This window comes from Apostichopus japonicus, chromosome 11 (genome assembly GCF_037975245.1).
Source record: "Apostichopus japonicus isolate 1M-3 chromosome 11, ASM3797524v1, whole genome shotgun sequence".
Classification (NCBI taxonomy): Eukaryota; Metazoa; Echinodermata; class Holothuroidea; order Aspidochirotida; family Stichopodidae; genus Apostichopus; species Apostichopus japonicus.
In genome coordinates, this window is record NC_092571.1 from 27,449,678 (window position 1) to 27,471,136 (window position 21,459).

At 37.5% G+C, this 21,459-nt stretch overlaps 1 protein-coding gene and 1 long non-coding RNA gene across 4 annotated transcripts in view; one reads left to right on the forward strand and one right to left on the reverse strand.

The window, feature by feature from the left end:
• LOC139975557 (uncharacterized) overlaps positions 1 to 21,459 on the forward strand; it is a 466,508-nt gene that overhangs the window by 370,122 nt on the left and 74,927 nt on the right. The gene's annotated exons all lie outside the window — the stretch shown is intronic.
• LOC139975536 (uncharacterized) lies at positions 3,663 to 8,518 on the reverse strand. The gene is made up of 2 exons (XM_071983536.1): positions 8,458 to 8,518; positions 3,663 to 7,921 (listed from the first exon to the last, which is right to left on the reverse strand). Exons 1-2 carry the CDS (start codon positions 8,501 to 8,503, stop codon positions 6,498 to 6,500), a joined length of 1,470 nt encoding a protein of 489 aa, XP_071839637.1. The 5' UTR covers positions 8,504 to 8,518; the 3' UTR covers positions 3,663 to 6,497.

A 21,459-nucleotide genomic window follows, 5' to 3' on the forward strand; every position in this document is an offset into this window, starting at 1 on the left:
CTACTACCACCACTACTACTACTACTACAACTACTACTATTACTACTACTACTACTACTACTACTACTACTACTACTACTACTACTACTACTACTACTACTACTACTACTACCTTTACTACCTCTACCTTTACTACTACTACTACCTTTACTACTATTACCTTTACTACCTCTACTACCTTTACTACCTCTAAATACTAGGCTACTACTACTACTACTACTACTACTACTACTACTACTACTACTACTACTAATGACACTACTACCACTACCACCACTACTACCATTACCACCACTACAACCACTACCACCACTACCACCATTACCGCTACTGCCACCACTACCACCATCACTACTACTTATACTACTAATACTACTAATTCTTCTACTACTACCATTACTACTTCTACTACTACTACCACTACCATTACTACTACTACTACTACTACTAGGCTACTACTACTACTACTACTGATACTACTACCACTACCACCACTACCACCACTACTACCACTACCACCACTGCCACCACTACCACCACCACTACCACCACCACTACCACCACTACCACCACTGCCACCACTACCACCACTACCACCACTGTCACCAGTACCACCAATACCACCACTACTACTACTAGTGCTACTACTTGATCGTACGTCGTGTTGTAGTCGTTCCCTTGCCCTCGAAAGTGCCCTACCAACTGCCTCAGCAACATTTTACAACGATTGATTGGCTGGCTGCATTTTCCGAGTGTAAACGTAGTTTTGCTTCTTTTGCTAGTGGTAACCATGGTGTTATGTTCGTACATACACAAAAATATGCTGGATAAGTATGGGGGAATGGCCGCACATAGTTACGTAACTAGTACGTCTTGTAAATCAGTATCATGGGGGTGCTCGTTGTAGCTATCATCCACCTCTTTCGCCCCATGCCAACCAACCTCGGAGTTTTGGGGAGGGGGGGGGGTACTAATCACCCAAATCAGCACAAAGCGTAATGTTTCCGACTTTCAACACGATTTTTGGCTAAAAAATCAAATATGTAACTCAATACCATTGGGGCGCTCTTGGTAGCTGGCATCACATTCTATCACCCTATGCCGACTTTCAACACGGTTTGTGGCCTACAAACCAAATCTGTAACTCAGTCTCATTGTGTGTGCTCGTTGAAGCTAAAATGACAGCTCTGTCACCCCATGCCAACCGTTCTCCGGGAACGTGGGGTAGTGAAGGTCATTCACCCTAAACTCATCACAAAAGCGTATTGTTTCGGATTTTCCTGTTGACTTATAAGAATTTCGGCAAAGAAACCGCCGATATTGCAAATGATAGTATCATCGCTTTTTACACGTATGCGTGTATGCGTTAATAACTGGCGAAACTGGCCTAAATTGTGCGAATTATTTTGTCGCAAGCTCCCCCTAGACCGTAAGTCTGATAAGTTCAACCTTTTAGGGTAAGTATCTGCATGTCATTTAAACTCGTGCCTGCGTGACCGATGACGTTATAGTTCAAAGGTCAGAGGTAAAAAAAAACCAAAACTGATTTCTAGCCGTTGCCTGCTTGTCAGTATGTGGCGAAGTCATTACACCACAAGATATGTAGAGAATAAAACAATATTGTACTTATGTGGTTGTTAAGGACCGAGGTCAAAGGTCAATTAGTTCACAGGTAAAAGTGGCCTAAATTATGTGGAGGGGAGGAGATGAGATCTACAACCCCATTTATTACCCTCTTGTGTTAACTTGAATAAATACGGACACTAATGTATATCAAATATGGTGTACATAACACACATTGTTTTGAAATTCGCTTTATTCAGAACTACATGTCCTTGGTTTTTTCCAAGCTGTTTGGAATTTAATCCATCTCCATTTGTATGCATGTTACATCGTCGATTGTTACATCTAGCTCTCATGCCGGATTTGTACTATAAAATCAAAATAAGACCAGGAAGAAAGAGATCTATTAAGACTTAAAAGCGGATATACTGAGTTGAATCAGAGGATGCATCGACTTACAGTACTTGCGATGGCTGTGCTTGGTACGTTGTAGAAATGAGATCAAAGTGCTTCATGACTACAAATAAAGGTTTTCAATAAAGACTGCTTTGACTAGCCAAGTCGTTCCGTTTGTTTAATTTATTGATCCCCAAAACTGTCTTTTTTATGCATGACGAGACATTGTTCTTTACCAAATTTGATCAGAAGTGGAAACAAAAGATTGCTATCCATTTAGCTGCAAACTTTAATTTGCCAGTATACTGCAAAAGAACAGTACAGTCAGACATTCACTGACATGTCCCAAAGCATTTATAAGTTCATCATGCTCTGTTGTATTTCGTTGAGCACATATATTTATCATGTACGGAATTAGTACAGCATATATGTACCATGTATGTATACGTGTGTTAAATCTGTTTAAAAGAGGTGATGGGATAGCGCAGGGCCGTCTTAAGAGATCACCGGGCCCTGGGCCCGGCAATGGAGCGGGGCCCCTCAATCAAGTGAGTTCGAAAAAAGTTGCGTGAACAATTGACATCCTTGACAATCGCTCAAGCATAGACATGCCTGCATTTACCACCCCTCCCTATGTCGCGCATAAAGCATAAAACTTTAGCTGAATAACAAACGTGATATATCTAAAAGCTGAAACACATTATAGAAGAGTAATCTTCCAGTTGCCCTCTATCCCTTCCCTAACAATACTGGACTCGCCGCCATTTGTAAAAGCCTTGTGTTGAGTCTTTCAACTGGGGAAACTAACGGAACTTGCGGCATTTCTTGATCGTAAACTGTTGTATGATTGGCTGAAAGTCAATCTTTTTGAGAATGTCGCTCTCTATGTACATGAGAGAGAGCCTATCAAGTCGCCGTTGCCCCATTCTGTTCCGGGGATTATTCTTGATTAGTTTTAACCTTGAATAAGGAACGTTTCCCAGTAAAATTTGAAGAAAAAAAGTTCTCCAATGTATGACACACTCATACATTGGGACGTAAAGGGTTTCTAGACATCGCGCATAGCATAATAGCAGTTCACTTCTATAGGACATCATGGACATGCCTATAAAGAGCTCACAAAGTAATTACAGTAGATAAGATTTAGGATCAATTCCACTTGGTCATTGATGTGCCGAAAGGCTCATTTATTTATGACCATATACAGTATGACGGTAATCGATGTTAAATGATGGAAAATGAATATCAACTTACCGGGTATATTCTCCTGGGTGAGAATTGCACTGAAAAAAATGACTGGTGCTCGGACCGCGGACCCGAGTTGTCCGGTGTTGTATAATCCAGGGTTGCCAACTCAGATTCGAATATTTAATGTCAAACTCTCAAGTGTTTTACCAACTCTCGTCACAAGTTGTCAAGTATCGAATTAAATCAGGCATAATGGCTTATTCAATAAGTTTTCCTCCCAGATTAAGACATGGGGTTACTACGATTGCGGGGCCACTGACATCGCGGGGCCAGGGCCCAGTGGGCCCATGCGTTAAGACGGCCCTGGGATAGCGCTTAAAATGTTACCACCTTTCGACTGAAGAATCGGTAAGCCGATAATAACTATATTTTGTGGCATAGGTTCAGAGTGAAAAGGAAGTTAACAATTGATATGTTTAATTTCTAGAGGCATAAATAATGCACCAAATTGTCTCTCAAAATTATATTCTTAATTTATTAAGGAAAGAACCCCATGCATTTATAGCATTAACTCAGAACAAATATAATATAATAAATATACAATAAGATAATTTATCCACGGTGATATACATATTTAAAACGTATATAAGGTTATATAAAACACCATTGAAATATATGGATTATGTTTCACTATCGCCACATAGAACGATAATAAACAGTAACAAAAAGTTTTTTTACGTAGAAGATTACCTATACTGTAAGGCAAGATAGTACGATTTCAGCTGTCTTTCTTAAATTGTATAACTAAATTGTCATTATTGCATATCATGTAGAAACCTCTATTTACAATTATTTCCACCAATAAACTTAAGGAAAAGTTGAGGATACTTTGGCCTAGATTCGAAAATCATGACTCAAGTATCATGCAAGAACAATCTCATCCACTCGAAATCTGATATGACCATCAATGAAAATACGTACATCATAGCCAGCACCACAGAATATAATACATATAAAAAATATAACTCACACAATTTTCACTTACAACTTTAAAGTTAAGACTGTAAATAATAAAAATAAACATTTTCGTTATTGCTATAGTGCATGGATGTGCCAAGAATCCCCTCCTCTCACTCTTTTTTTTATTTTTTATAAAATGCACCTTTGCTGTGTTATAGAGTTGGAAGAAGTATTAGGGAAGATGAGAGAATAGGTCACGCGTGTAATTATCACATAACATAATATTAAATAGCAATAGCTAAAACATTACTCTTCTACAACCTACAGAATATTACAAACTTTAATTCTAATTTATAAACTAATATAAATAACTATACACAAAAAGGAAAATATTAATAACTGTTTGTTACAAAAAGTTAGCAATTCTCTATAAATTTGGAAGACATAACAACATGCATGGTATTTTGTACATGCAAGACACGATGATCAGATATAAACAGTAACAGTCCGCATAGAATTTTCACTCATAGCCACTGACAGAGGGGAATAGCTAAAAAAAAAATACCCTCCTACAACCTACAGAATATTTCAGACTTTAATATAAATTTAAAAATAACTATCCCCAAAACGAAAATAACTGTTTGTTACAAAAATTTAGCAATTCTCTATAAATTTGGAAGACATAACAACATGCATGGTAATTGTATATGCAAGACACGATGATCATATACAAACAGTAATGGTTCGCATAGAATTTTCACTCATAGCCACTGAAAGAGGGGAATAGCTAAAAAAAAAAAGATACCCTCCTACAACCTACAGAATATTTCCAACTTTATTCTAATTTATAAATAACTATACAAAAAAATGAAAATAATAAGAACTGTTTTTTACAAAACGTTAGCAATTCTCTATAAATTTGGAAGGCATAATAACCTGCATGGTAATTTTATATGAAATATATGAGGATTAGATATAAACAGTAAAATTCCGCATATAATTTTCATCCATAGCCACTGAAAGAGTTGCTTTCATAAATTTCATTTTCAACCATCTCGATTTCTTGTTCCTTTTCAAGTCTCTCAGTTTCGGATAATGTTTGATTTTGGCAATCTTTTTCCTTATATGTTTCATAGATAGTATTATCTATCATAGCTGGTACATCTAATGCACTATTCTCAGCATGGGATCTCATGGATGACACTACGTCATCAGTTATCGTTGTATTTCTAACGTTTGCATTATTCGTACTAGAGTTCTGTTTGACTAGATCTGGGCTTCGGTTGCAGAAGGATACTTTTAAGCGATAGTAAAGTACTACAATTACAATGACGAATATCAAACACAAGCTGATGGCCGTGATAACCAGTGCAATAGTTATGACTCGGCCCGAGTCATTTCTCTCATTACAATCCATCTCTGACGTGATATTTGTATCTCCGCAGGAAAAGTTTGTTCCTGTTACACAAAAATAAGTTCAATAGAGTTATCTTTTGCCATAATATCATATTCCCAGTTATTGGGGATGTCACTTCAGGTTAGGATAACTTTACTGAAATTACTTTTATAACTACATCTCATAAGAGCGCAACCCTATTTGCCTCTCTGAACCCGTTAATTGTATTTTGAGGAGATGAAAGCTCCTAGAAAAATACATAATTGCGACACTAGTATCGTAAACTAATCGTTAGAAAATTTTACTTGGGTGATGAAAATTAATGAAAAACATTCTGATGCAAAGGATGCGTGAGTAATATTAATAAATGTGGTATAAGAAAGAGTACAAAATTCGATTTCCGATCAAATATAGATTAAAAGTCTCATATTTTCCAATGGAAAGTTTTCAGCCTCCTATTATATCACACTAAAAAATGGAACGTAAAAACTATAAAGGGGACAAAAAGTTAACATTGCTATATATTGTGTGTAACCGACTACAATGGTTAACACTTCTGTCTGTTTGGTTCATATAAGATAGTGTTGACACTAAGTGTTGCAACCGTAGGTTCAACTCTTTAAATGTTAGCTTAATGTGTAACAACTCTTATACAATGACTAAACGATAATTCATTTGACATAACCTAACACTTTCAATGCTAAAACAAACGCATTTAACTCTTAAAGTATTCAACCCGTATGCTAATACATGTTAACACTTATAAATTAAAGTGCATTTATGGCAATTTTGCATTACTCTGGTGCTTCTAGTGATGCAACGAGAGCAATCAACCGTTAAAGGCGTAGACTTGTGTTGCAAAAGCGTTAAATTGCAACAAGTTAGTTTAAAGTGTTGGATTGAGAAAATTAATTTTTCTATTACTACTCTTTATAAACAGGGCGAAGGCGGAGAGACAAGTTTTCTGATTCCTCTAATGAAATCCCTTTTAAATTTAATTGCAATTTCCTTTTTTACATTGAGGTGATATGCTATCATATAAAGGATTCACGGCTTCTGGTATGCTGGTTGAATTCACTTCTCCGGGAACAGATTGTATTTCATAAATTTCACTTTCAATCATCTCAATTTCTTTTCCTTTTCTTTTCCCCATTTTTGCTTTTTCAGTTACTGGTGATGTTTCATTTTGATCATCTTTTCCAGTATATGTTTCATAGACAGTATTAGCTATCATACCTGGCACATCTAATGCATTACTTCGTTCAGTCTGAGATTCAATCGGTGGGACTATGTCATCATTCATGGATGTGTTTCTATCATTAGCATTATTCTTACTAGAGTTTTCTCCGTCGGTAACATTGACCTGATTTCTCTTACAGTATGGTACATTTAAGCGATATTTATATACCATAACTACAATGAGAAATATAAAACATAAGAAGATAACCATGACAACTAATATAACAGCTATTACTCGACCTTGGTTATCGGTTGCACTGATTTCGATCTCTGATGTGATATTTCTATCTCCATAGTAACCAATGCATTGTATATCCCCTGAGTAGACGCCTCTTCCGGTATCCAATACAGTGAGTTCAATATATGTATCGCCTTCATTAATATCATATATCCAGTGACTAGGGATGTTAGTCCAGGTTAGGTTAACTTCACTCACATTACTGGTACAACGAAATATTTCATTCCTAACATCACTAAAGTTTACATTTGATGGAGTAGCTGTGACAGAGAACAAGGGGAGAAACAGTATAGTTCCGAATGAGCAAGATCCTTGATAATTCTGATAAGGTGCTGGTAATTGTTGAGAGACATTGCAGACAAAGACAATATTGTTAAATGATGAGTTGAAGTACGATGAGAATGATAGAGTCTTAGAGCGGTGTGGGTAGGAGGATACTGTTCTGGTTGAGATGCTAGTGACGTCATTGATTTCATCTCCATCTTTGATGTAAGTTGACATCATCACTGGTGGGTCTCCTTCCTCTGAAGTACAATTCATCTCGATGTCACTTTGTACCGAATCTTCAAATATGAATCGAGATGGATATGACGACGAACAAAAAGGATTAACATCATTTATCGGATTAAAGCCTCTGATTCTGGCATTTCTTTGCAGGTCGCTCAGACTTGTAAAAGTTGTGTCATTTAACTGACGGGTTAGGTTATTTATTGTAAACAGACATGTCGTTGAATTAATCACTTGAAACTGATAAGTGTCTGAGAACCTATCCTGTAAAACTGAATTTACAACTATGTGTATAAAACCTTTATCGTAGATAGTGATGTTTGTCTTGCTGCTTGTCTTCTTCACACAGTAAATCCCTACCTTACTACCGAAAGGAAAGTATTGTACAGGGCTCGTATCTCCTACTTCTCGAAAATGTGCATCTTTTATCCCCGCTTGAGAAGAATAAGCAATAAAGACAGCAAAGATCAGCATAAAGACAGAAATAACCTTTATTGCCATTTTAAAGCAGAATTTTTCTAGTTTTCCATAAATATGCTAATGTCTTTCTGCAATGTTCGCTTACAATTTTAATCAGCTATATAGCAGTAATCAAAGGACGTCATGGCTTATATGTGGTGTTCAATGGTTATTCTACTGCACTAAAATAAAATGTAAAAAAAAAAATAATTCGAAACTAGTCTGATCAGTACTGAATAAATAGTGCAGAACATATTTCTCGCAGAGGTGTGTATCGTTGACTAGAAATATTTTTTGCGCCGGTGAGCTGGTATACAGTTAAATACTAACTTTGTTTTAGATATTGTTACATATAACATGAACCAATCCTCGTCGATACGCCATATAAATATTGATGTATCCTTGGTCCATAAAAATAAGAAATAAATCACATGCTTGGTAGTCAAACACTGAATCACAAAAGAAAGCAGGAATATGTTAGTAAGATCCCTGATCATCCAGTGAAACTTACATGATGCTGCATTTATACTGCACCACTGGCTTAACGATGTACTCATCGCCCTTGTGAAAAACATAATGGCAGTAATACACTATGTAAAGGTTATAATTTATATTTAGAGGGCGTTTTCGAGAAATTGCGAAAGTTGCCATACATGGCACTTACAACGGCAATTGCAGCCATCGGTGGCATATCGAGCTCTCGTTCACATATCTTTCGGAGCCTTGTTCGCAGACCTGCTAGTTGGACTCTCGTCCACCGACCTGATACATATTCGATGTACATTTTGTTCTCCAGGGTGAGCCAGACTAGTTCAATCCAATTCCCCATGCCGGAAACAAAACTAAGTAAACAATAACCTGCGTAATATGGAAGAAAAATAGCACGAGGCATGATACATGAGGATCGATTACATAATTTGAATCCAATCAAAGGCTATGCGACCCTCAACAAAATGACAATGAGTTTCTCACTATCAATCGATAACTATGACTGGCCCGCGAATGATCAAGCTACATCAGGTTACGAGCCAGTACTCACACGACAGAAACAATTGCTACAACATATATTAATATATATATATATATATATATATATATATATATATATATATATATATATATATATATATATATATATATATATATATATATAGGAATAACGGAAAAACTGTTAAACAACTATGCTGCATTTAGAGAAAGGCTGGATCTCGAGTGAGATACAATAATTGAATTAGGTAAGTGATTGGAAGTAAAACAGCCAATGTTTGGTTTTTGCAGAGCTTTCGAGCAAAACTAGCTCTTCTTCAGTGCATGATCACCGAAAGTGACAAGGAGTAGCAGGAATTGAAACTATTTTATAGAGAAGATTGTCGGCATGGTTGTAAAGGCAAAGCGACTTACTGATTTCTGCTGAATTGAGCAGAAGTTTTAGAAATTCGGATTATTTTAATCCGCGTCGGATTATTTTAATCCGATTCCGTCGTAATTGTAAAGGAATTGTTTTGGTTTATCTGGGACGGCAAATCGTTTCTGATGTTTAAACCGAATGGTGCCGTGGTCTTTAGGTTTAGTTCCCAGAAATTTTCTTTCGCTTTCCTAGATTTATCTGTCCAAGAATCGTTCTGGTCAATGGCAATAACACGCAAATTCTCAATTGAATGATTTTGGAGATTGAAGTGATTTGCAACAGGTTGGTAGATCTTTTTTTGTTTTGATCGCCGATCTATGTTGTGTCATTCTCATTCTAAGAGTGTTTTTTGACTCTCCAATGTATTGTAAGTTACAAATATTGCAGTAGATGAGGTAAATGACATTTTTGGATAGGCAGTTAATTTTGTGCCGAAATTGGAACGTGCGTTTGGTTTGGTTGCTCTGAAAGGCCCCGGTCGAATCGACAAGTAAGCACGTTTTGCAATTTTGTGTACAGGGCGATGATCCTGTAGTTTCTGTTTTGCTTTCCCCTAATGGGGTGTCATCCCGAAAGGATGCCCGAACTAAGATATCCCGAGTTGCTGGGTCTTTTAAAAGCGATGACAGGTAATTCTGGGAATACTGATTTCAGGCGTTCGGTGCCTTGAAGTAGGTGAAAATTCTTCTGAATGATATTAGCCAGTGGTGGGAGACCAGGGTGGAATTCAGTAACCAATGGTACCCTTTTGGAACTGGTTTGACGAGTTTTGTACGTCAATGTTTCGGTACGGGGTTTGCTTTTAGCCTTTTTGATGGCATTTTCAATAGTACCCCGAAAATACTGTCTGTTTAGGAGGTGTTGTGACAGTTCTTTAGTGCGTGAATCAAAATCGACTTCAGAGGAGCAAATGCGTCAAATGCGCAACGCTTGACTGTACGGAATATTTCTGGTACAGTGACGTGGATGGCAACTGCTTGGTAAGAGGTAGTTGTGCTTGTTCGTGGGTTTATTGAACAAGTCTGTTTTGAGTGAGCCATTTTGTAGGGTCACGGTGGTGTCCAGAAAGTGAACGCCATGTCCAGAAAAATCAGCAGTGAATTTGATAGTGTGATGAAACGAGTTTATGTCATCAATGAAGAGTTTTAGATTTGCCTCACCATGGGTCCATATCATAAAGATATCGTCAATGTAACGTAACCACGTATGTGGTTTCAAGTTTTGTCGAGATAAAAATTCTTTCTCGAGGTTTCCCATAAAGATGTTGGCAAAAGACGGTGCCATTTTGGTACCCATTGCGGTGCCATGAATTTGGAGGTAGAGTTTGTTGCCAAATACCAGATTATTGTTGGTCAAGATAAGTTGCATTAATTCCGCCAATTCTTTCTTCGTGGGGGTTTTGCCACGTTTCGGTTTGAATGCTTTTGTGCAGGCCGAAATGCCCTCTTCGTTAGGGATATTTGTGTATAACGAAGACACATCCAAGGTTACTAACAGAGAAGATAAGGGAAGATTTTTTTCCCCCCAATTTTCCGGATGAAATCCGTAGTGTCCTGCACATAGGACGGTAGGGCCGAAACGAGAGGTTGGATGAGGAGATCCACGAATTTGGAAATTTTTTCAGTCGCTGTACCATTACCCGATATTATGGGCCTCCCGGGATTGCCTTCTTTGTGAATTTTAGGCAGAAAATAAAAGCGACCAGGTTTTGGGTCGTTTTCCAGGAGGTTTTGGCCTAACTTGCGGTCAATGGAACCGTTAGAGACTATCTTTTGGATGACTCTTTTCACGTTTTGTGTGATTTCTTGAGTAGGATCAGAATCTAGGAGTCTGTAGTGTTGAGGGTTGCCGAGTAGTCTGTTGGCTTCCTCTCTGTAGAATTGTTTGCCCATAGCGACAATTGCAGAACCCTTGTCGGCTGGCTTGATGACAATGTCATCGCGCTTCCGGAGTTCATGAATGGCCTGTCTCTCAGTTTTGTTGAGATTGTCGCGGAAGTCTGGGGCGGAGGTGTGTGTTTTAACATCCTCTTCAATGGCCGAAATAAATGATTCAAGAGGCGCACAATGGGCCTTGGGTGGATTCCACGAGCTTTTGGACTTAAAATTGGAATGCAAGTCGTTGGTTTGTTGCGTGGTGTTATTGCCATTTTCGTCGGCAAAAAATTCACGGAGACGTAAGCGTCGATAGAACAGATTTAGGTCAAGAGAAAGTTTCTGAGCGTTTACTTGCCGTGGTTTAGGGCAAAAATTTAGACCTTTTGAGAGTAGGTTTGTTTCTCCTGCCGAGAGTTGGCAATCAATGGTAACAACTGCACTTTTGGTGGTGTTGCATGCGGTCTGTATCTCTTTCCGACGGAATCTGCGAGACCTGGTTCTTTTTGAGGTTTCAAGTTGGGTTTCACCAGAAGACTTAACTCTTTGCGTGACAGTATCCCTCTTCAATTTGTGACATTGTCTTGAAGCTAGGGTATGTGAGAGGTTCAAGCAAGTTTTGGAGATGGAGTCAAGCTTTCTTTCGAACTCGTTCTTGGGGAGTTCTTTTTGCAGTTTTCGGGTTTTGGAATCAATTTGCTGGCTAAGTTCGTGAATTGTTTTGCGACAAATACTTATTTGCACAGCCATTAATTCAAGTGAAGCATTCTTAAGGATTCCTTTCCAATTGGCAAAGCTGTCGCTATCAGAAAGTGGTAAACCAGCACGGACCTTGATTTTAAGTCCTTTTGGTACCGTTTTGTTTTTACGGTATAGTCTGTAGTTGGAAAGATGATGCCGATACCTAACCCGTTTTTCGGAAAGGCGTCGAAGCGTTTTCAAAGTTTCAAAGGTGCTCTCCATTTTGCAGCATAGTTGGATCAATTAGATACCAACAGTGAAAGATATAGATAGGAATAACGGAAAAACTGTTAAACAACTATGCTGCATTTAGAGAAAGGCTGGATCTCGAGTGAGATACAATAATTGAATAAGGTAAGTGATTGGAAGTAAAACAGCCAATGTTTGGTTTTTGCAGAGCTTTCGAGCAAAACTAGCTCTTCTTCAGTGCATGATCACCGAAAGTGACAAGGAGTCCAACAACAACAATAAAGGAATTTACCCCTGTTCGACCTCGCAAGAGGTCCTACGGGGGATAATATTTAAGTTTTGTAGAATAGACACTTTTTTTTTTTTTTCTAGGGAAAGTTGTCTATTATTCAAACAGGGAGATGCTGAGAAGTGAAGTATTGTTCGATTAACATTGTTAAGAAGCCATAAGTACACAGGAGGTCGGAGCTGAGGAGCCAATTAGGTATGGATCACTAAAGGGGGAGGAATTTCTATTTAAATGGGAAATAGAAGACAGAGCGGATTCTATTGTTTTGGTCGGAAGTGGTTGCTACTTAGTGGGAGTAATGGAGTTGTACTTAGTGTATAAGTACAACTGGAGTTTGGGGTTAGACCCACTTAGGAAATGGACTTTCTAAAGGGGAGAGGCTTTAGGTAAGAAGTTTGAATACAGAGAGGTGGTGGTTTTTACGGAAGTAAGTTAATGCTACATTATGTTTCAATAGAAGTTTATTGATCAATGGATCATTCTCTAGGTTGTTTTTGTATAGTTTGGTATTAAATTCTAAGAGTAGGGTGAATAAGGATTTTGTGTTTCCTGCGAGGAGAACGTGAGAGGTAGCTATATAAGAAGGGATTTTTAGGGCAAGTCGGTAAGCTGTAGTGTGGATTCTACTTAGGATTTGTTTATTGGAGTCTGAGATGGTAAGCAGAGAGATGCTTCCGTAACTGAGAATTGGTTTTATTTTGGAGTTGTAGATTTGGATAGTGGTTTTTGCAGGGAAATTATACTTATGTGAGAGGATTTGGATGTATTTAAGGTGGGACCAGCAGCGGCCTGCGGTTCTAGTACAGTGTAGGTTAAAGGATAGTTTATTATCAAAAGTGATACCAAGGAAGGTTGCATTGGGAGAGGCAGTGATTGGGGAGTTGAACAGGTTAATTTTGGAAATATGGTTACGAAGTTTTGAGTTTTTAAAGGAGAAATTGACTAAGTTAGATTTTGAGGGGTTTATTTTTATTCTCCACATTGAGCACCAGTTTTCGAGATGTGTAATTGCTTTTTTGAGATTAAGTTCCGTTATATGAATATTTTTACTGGTGCTCCAGATGGCTATATCGTCAGCGTACTGACTATAGTTGCAGTTTGAGAGAGGGGGGATGTTTAGATCATTTACAAACAGGGTGTAGAGGAGGGGACTGAGAACAGCGCCCTGAGGGGTGCCTGCACGAAGTGGAATGGGGTTAGAATGATGGTTTTTGTAGTAAATTTTTGTGTTGCGATCATTAAGGAAAGAGGAAAGAAGTCTGGTGTAATTGGAGGGAAAATTATAGTTTAGTAGCTTAATTCTTATGCCGTTGTGCCAGGGTTTGTCAAATGCTTTTTCGGCATCAAGGAAGAGGGCAGTGGTATATTGTTTTTTAATGAATCCGATTCGGATTTCTTCGGAAAGACGAAAAATTTGATTTAAGGTAGATTTGTGTGTACGGAAACCTGATTGAGATGGGGAGAAATAATCATTTAGTTCTAAGTGAGTTCTAGTGCGGTTATCTATTATTCTTTCAAAAATTTTGCCAAGGGCTGGGAGGAGGCTAATTGGACGGTAGTTTTGTATTTTGGTGCGGTCTTTATTTGGCTTAGGTATTAGAATCATTTTTGCGTATTTCCACGGGGTTGGGAAATAGCCCAGTCTAAGTAAATCGTTAAAAAGAGGGATAATATGAGAGTTGATGAAAATTGGTGGGGATTTTTTAAGCATTAGGTAATTAATATTGTCAAGACCAGGGGAGGAGGTATTTTTGCATTTTTTTGTGGCGCTATACCAATCGTTTAAGTCTATTTTTTTTAGTAGAGGGATGTTATCGTTGAGATATCCTGAGGGGTTGGGGGTAAAGCTGATTGCATTTCTGCTAATTGTTTGGTCTATTTCTTGTTTGAAATTGTTATCGTAAGGGGGGCCATCAAAGATATTAAAAATATTTTTAAAGTGTGATTCAATTAGCTTAATTTGACCTTGTGTATTTGTGATCAGGTTACCTGCATCATCTCTAATGCCTTGGTCTGAATTACCAGTGTTTGGGGTTAGAATGGGATTTATGATATTTTTTAAGTTTTTCCAGAAGTGTTTTGGGTTTTTGTCATTTATGATCGAGTCGCATTTGTTTTGGACAAGGAGTAGCAGGAATTGAAACTATTTTATAGAGAAGATTGTCGGCATGGTTGTAAAGGCAAAGCGACTTACTGATTTCTGCTGAATTGAGCAGAAGTTTTAGAAATTCGGATTATTTTAATCCGCGTCGGATTATTTTAATCCGATTCCGTCGTAATTGTAAAGGAATTGTTTTGGTTTATCTGGGACGGCAAATCGTTTCTGATGTTTAAACCGAATGGTGCCGTGGTCTTTAGGTTTAGTTCCCAGAAATTTTCTTTCGCTTTCCTAGATTTATCTGTCCAAGAATCGTTCTGGTCAATGGCAATAACACGCAAATTCTCAATTGAATGATTTTGGAGATTGAAGTGATTTGCAACAGGTTGGTAGATCTTTTTTTGTTTTGATCGCCGATCTATGTTGTGTCATTCTCATTCTAAGAGTGTTTTTTGACTCTCCAATGTATTGTAAGTTACAAATATTGCAGTAGATGAGGTAAATGACATTTTTGGATAGGCAGTTAATTTTGTGCCGAAATTGGAACGTGCGTTTGGTTTGGTTGCTCTGAAAGGCCCCGGTCGAATCGACAAGTAAGCACGTTTTGCAATTTTGTGTACAGGGCGATGATCCTGTAGTTTCTGTTTTGCTTTCCCCTAATGGGGTGTCATCCCGAAAGGATGCCCGAACTAAGATATCCCGAGTTGCTGGGTCTTTTAAAAGCGATGACAGGTAATTCTGGGAATACTGATTTCAGGCGTTCGGTGCCTTGAAGTAGGTGAAAATTCTTCTGAATGATATTAGCCAGTGGTGGGAGACCAGGGTGGAATTCAGTAACCAATGGTACCCTTTTGGAACTGGTTTGACGAGTTTTGTACGTCAATGTTTCGGTACGGGGTTTGCTTTTAGCCTTTTTGATGGCATTTTCAATAGTACCCCGAAAATACTGTCTGTTTAGGAGGTGTTGTGACAGTTCTTTAGTGCGTGAATCAAAATCGACTTCAGAGGAGCAAATGCGTCAAATGCGCAACGCTTGACTGTACGGAATATTTCTGGTACAGTGACGTGGATGGCAACTGCTTGGTAAGAGGTAGTTGTGCTTGTTCGTGGGTTTATTGAACAAGTCTGTTTTGAGTGAGCCATTTTGTAGGGTCACGGTGGTGTCCAGAAAGTGAACGCCATGTCCAGAAAAATCAGCAGTGAATTTGATAGTGTGATGAAACGAGTTTATGTCATCAATGAAGAGTTTTAGATTTGCCTCACCATGGGTCCATATCATAAAGATATCGTCAATGTAACGTAACCACGTATGTGGTTTCAAGTTTTGTCGAGATAAAAATTCTTTCTCGAGGTTTCCCATAAAGATGTTGGCAAAAGACGGTGCCATTTTGGTACCCATTGCGGTGCCATGAATTTGGAGGTAGAGTTTGTTGCCAAATACCAGATTATTGTTGGTCAAGATAAGTTGCATTAATTCCGCCAATTCTTTCTTCGTGGGGGTTTTGCCACGTTTCGGTTTGAATGCTTTTGTGCAGGCCGAAATGCCCTCTTCGTTAGGGATATTTGTGTATAACGAAGACACATCCAAGGTTACTAACAGAGAAGATAATTGAAGATTATTTTCCCCCCAATTTTCCGGATGAAATCCGTAGTGTCCTGCACATAGGACGGTAGGGCCGAAACGAGAGGTTGGATGAGGAGATCCACGAATTTGGAAATTTTTTCAGTCGCTGTACCATTACCCGATATTATGGGCCTCCCGGGATTGCCTTCTTTGTGAATTTTAGGCAGAAAATAAAAGCGACCAGGTTTTGGGTCGTTTTCCAGGAGGTTTTGGCCTAACTTGCGGTCAATGGAACCGTCCATTGAGCACTCTGGGTCGATATCGACCCAAATAGTCATTGAATTTAATAAAAAAAATAGTACTCAGCCACCTTACATCCTACAACATTCATTAAGGTATTGAAATGTAGCTAAGACCATACGTTTGTGTATAAAACAAATACAAAGGGGGGTAACTTTTGAATATTTTTAGTGGGTGGGGCTCAAAGGTCAAAGGTCAACCTGAAAATGGCGTAATTTGGCTAAAAATCGATGTTCGCTTCATAAAAATCGTGACAGAAAATAAGAGTTGATCAACCCCCCCATTATATTTGGTATAAACCCTTACATGTTTTGAACATATTCTGAGCATTTCAGGAATATATCTATAGAGAGTTCTGAGAAAAATGCAAATGTCCTTGAAATTCCCTGTAATTTGACACCAAAATCGTCCAAATCCGTTCATTTTTGAGAAAAATCTCATTCCCGAACGCTTCAACCTACGAACGTGTTTTTTTTTTCTTATTTGAGATATTTAGGCCACTGCAACATTTGTAATTGATAGTTATGGCATAGCGCCCTCGCATTCCTTTGTAAATCGATAGCAACGGCCGTTCTTGCGCAATATTGTTTCATTGAATGTTTAGTGTACAGTCTCAATGGACTGTTTCGTGCGGGTACACTTTCAAATAGGCCGTGGCCCAAATTTACGGCCCAATAGGCCCTAAAGATGTGGGACGATTGGTCAGATACCATGATGAGGTCCAGGACCTTCTGGTCGAACCAGTTTATCAAGGTTCGGTCCTTTTGAGGACCCAGAATTCGTAAGTCAATAGCGTTGTTTACAAAAAAAGGCTAGGCTAGGCCTAACGGTATGCCAACGTTAGGCTGTAATTTTCGAAAGTAAACAAGTAAACAACTTTTGTACTAATTGAAATCAGTCATAACTCTGTCAATCCTCAACAGATTTCAGAAAATAAGGTATCATCTGAAAGAGCAACCCCAGAAGAACCTTTATCATACAATTTGAAGTCAATTTTGAAGTCATTGGTGATTTTATTGTATTTTGGTGTTTTCCAATTAAAACAAAAGTACATCCTAATTTGCATATTATAATTTGCATATAATTTGCAATTTTTATAAATTTATCAATTCCAGATTTTGTTCTCTATTGATCTAAATCAACTTCCTAATAGAGAAGTTGTCCCTAACTTTATAAGCCAGCCCTAACAAGATAAGTGCCCCAAATCCTAATTATGTGCCCAACCCCCCTTGATAAAAAGAGTTAGAGACTATCTTTTGGATGACTCTTTTCACGTTTTGTGTGATTTCTTGAGTAGGATCATGAATATGAATATCAGTGGGCTTATAGTAGACCGAAGTAGTTAAGGAATTGCCATCCAACTTGACCAGAACATCTAGGAATGAAATTTGATGTTTGGAAACTTCGACAGAAAATTTAATGCTGTCATGAAAAGAATTAACATAATCAAAGAAAGACTTAAGAGATTCTTCACCATGTGGCCAGACAAAAAATATATCGTCAATATATCTATAATAATGTGGTCTATTATAAGCCCACTGATATTCATATGTATTTACACTTTAATAGTTTTCACCCACATAATCTCAAGAGTTCTATTGTTTACAGCCAATGCCTTAGACTTAAACGCATTTGCTCCAACCCATGTGATTTTAAACACCAGGTATCCATATTAACTGGTTATTTCTTGAACGTCGGATACCCCCTTCACTTAATTAGACAGGGTATTTCCAGGGCCGACAAGTTGAGCCGTGAGGACTTATTAAAATACAAGTCTAAAAGTCCCAACACACGCATTCCGTTCGTTACCAGTTACAACCCCCTCATCAAATCTTTCATTCGCTCCATCAAACAGGAAATTGCTGTATTTCAAGACGATCAGTCTGTAGGAGAATCGTTTAAGGTACCCCCCATGCTAGCATTTCGTCAACCCCCCAACCTTAAATTTCTTCTCACTTCCTCCAGACTCCCCCGCTCAGTTTCCACCTCCGCAGGCAATTTTCCTTGCGGTAAACCTAGATGCCAAATATGCCCCCATATTACCCCAGGCACCGTGGTCAAGATTCCCAATGTTGACTTTAGTCTTAGACCCCCTTCCCTCTCTTGTGATTCTATTAATGTTATTTACATCTTCTATTGTGTACTTTGCAAAGAGGGCAATTATGTAGGTGAAACAGGCTCCCGATTCCGCTTACGTTTTAATAATCACAAAAAATCTATTCGTGATAATTTTGCAGGATTCCCAGTGTCCGAACATTTCAATCTTCATGGTCATTCTCTAAAAAACCTAAAATGTATTTTAATTGCCTCGAACTTCAAATCATCTACTGAACGTAAACGTAAAGAAATCGATTGGATCTTTCGTATTAAGTCTCACATCACCGGCCTGAACAAAGACTTGGGACCCTTTAACAACTACCAGTTCTACAAGCATATGTAATCCGTTCTTTGCTCCTTAATCCGCTTCCTGTATAGTCATAGTTTATTTGGTTTTAATTCCATCATTGCAACTTACACTTATCTAGCGTCATACTTGCATTGTGTCACATTTTGTACTTCTCATTCGACTGCCAAGTATTGCTGACGAAGGTCCCAGGGGGACCGAAAATTCCAATATATTTTCTAAAACTTACTCCTTATTTGTCAATTATGAGTCATATCTTATTTCTCTGGTTTTCTCTAATAATATATATATATATATATATATATATATATATATATACATACATATATATATATATATATACATACATATATATATATATATATATATATATATATATATATATATATATATATATATATATATATATAAATGAAAATCGTAATGAGTTGGAAAATCAAGAACAGTGAAAAAACTTTCAGCCTCCACCGGGATTCGAACCACGGGCCTATATATATATATATAGGCTATATATATATAGGCTATATATATATATAGGCTATATATATATATATATATATATATACACACACATATATATATACATATATATATATATATATATATATATATATATATATAGGAAGGCCCGTGGTTCGAATCCCGGTGGAGGCTGACAGTTTTTTCACTGTTCTTGATTTTCCAACTCATTACGATTTTCATTTATATATATATATATATATATATATATATATATATATATATATATATATATATGAATGAAATAAAAACCATTGCAGAATCATAATAAAACAGTTTAATGTGTACCTATACAGGTGATATTTACATATCTACATGCTTATTATATAATTTTTCCCTATACGCTCTCTCAATAATTCTTAGGAAAAGTCTATACACACTTCAAGAATTGTACACTGGCAAACAACAATGAGATCAATGAGAAAAGACAGAATAAGACAAAAAACATTAACACATATATTTCACCTGTATGAAAGTTACTTATTAACAAGCATCTTAAATTGAAACCATCTGGGGTTCATATCACTTTTTTAGTACCTTTTTTTTATATAAAATTACAATATATTTACAATTTTGATACTTTTATAGTATAATCAAGGAAATTTCAAAGTTTGAACCTGAAGTAAAAATACAAAGTTGTTTTTCCTTGTATGCATATCTTTATTTTATTATTTCCCTATACTTCAGCACAATACAGTAGTTGAGATATGGAACAAAAATTGCACAGTATAAATGTAAAGCACGCCACCCTTTTCCCGATGCCTTTAGAAAGTTTTTTTTATTGTTAAATTACCGTATTTATTTGTTTGCCACAAAAGTACAAAGTGGAGGGAAGTCTTCCATAAAGCTTAAAAGCTTAACAATGTGGAAGACTCCCTGAAGAAAGAAAAGAAAAAACAAAATATATATATATATGTGTATGAATACATACATCTATGATATAAGTACAAATTAAATGTTCAATATATATATATAGTAATTACATACAGGTATAATTTAGTTTTAGTCAGTAACTAGCTATTATTTCCTTACAAAACCACTTCTTAAAGGATGTGACTGACTTTTTACTCTTTAAATCGTTCATTAGAAGATTCCATGTTTTTGTTGCACGGTTTTGTAGGCTTAAAGTTCCAATGGTGGTATTGTAGAGATTATAGTGGGCATGATTAGCATGCCTCGTGTTATGATTATGTACATCTCTGTTACTGGTTAAAAAATTGTTAAAAGGCAGCTGGTAGTAATCCATTCCAGGTCTTGTAGGCAAATAATGCAAGCTTAACTTTAATGAGATCGTGCAATTTTAGTAAGTTGAGTTTCTTAAATAGGGGACTGGTGTGCTCACGTGGGGCTGAGTGTGTTATGTGACCATGGGCGGCGATCCGTATTTCCGAGTGGGGGGGATATGACCTTGTTGACTATCTAAGCGTAGCGCCACCATGAGTTGGCGCGAAGCGTACAAGAAAATTTTGGGATTTACAAACCCTCTAGATGGCCGGAAACGGCACTTCCCGAGGTTTCCAAGCGGCATATACCCAACTTTAAAATAGGGATATCATGTCCGAAATATCTCATAATCAGGATCCAAAATACTTTTTTTATTTAAATTTCGGGTGTTATTTTGGGAAAATTGCCCCTGTCAATCTTGTTTCAGGCGCTACGTTAGAATGTTCGATAGCTCTTTTATATTATTCGATGAAGAAAATGGCCTCATGCTGGCTATTATAGGCCTATACACATGCAATACACAATTACACATAGTTACATTCATAGGTACCGATTGCTAGGGCATCCAGGTGAAACGTGTATTAAGCATTACCATGGTAACATGAGATTCTCAGCTGTTCGAGGGAACATGTACGTGTGTAGGCCTACTATAGGGCCTATATGAATACTATGAGGGTGCATATATGTACTATATCAATACCGTGGGCGCAATAATACATTTTGTTACTATAGTGCCAATGAAGCCTACAGTCAACTATTCAAGCTTTATAAAGACGGTTTATTTGAAAAGATCGCACTGCGTTTATGGTAGGCGAGAAATGAAGCTAAAAAAGAGCCGTGCATTCACGATAATGCATAAATGTAGGCATGAACAATTCTTATCCCTGGCATTTGGTGGGGGGG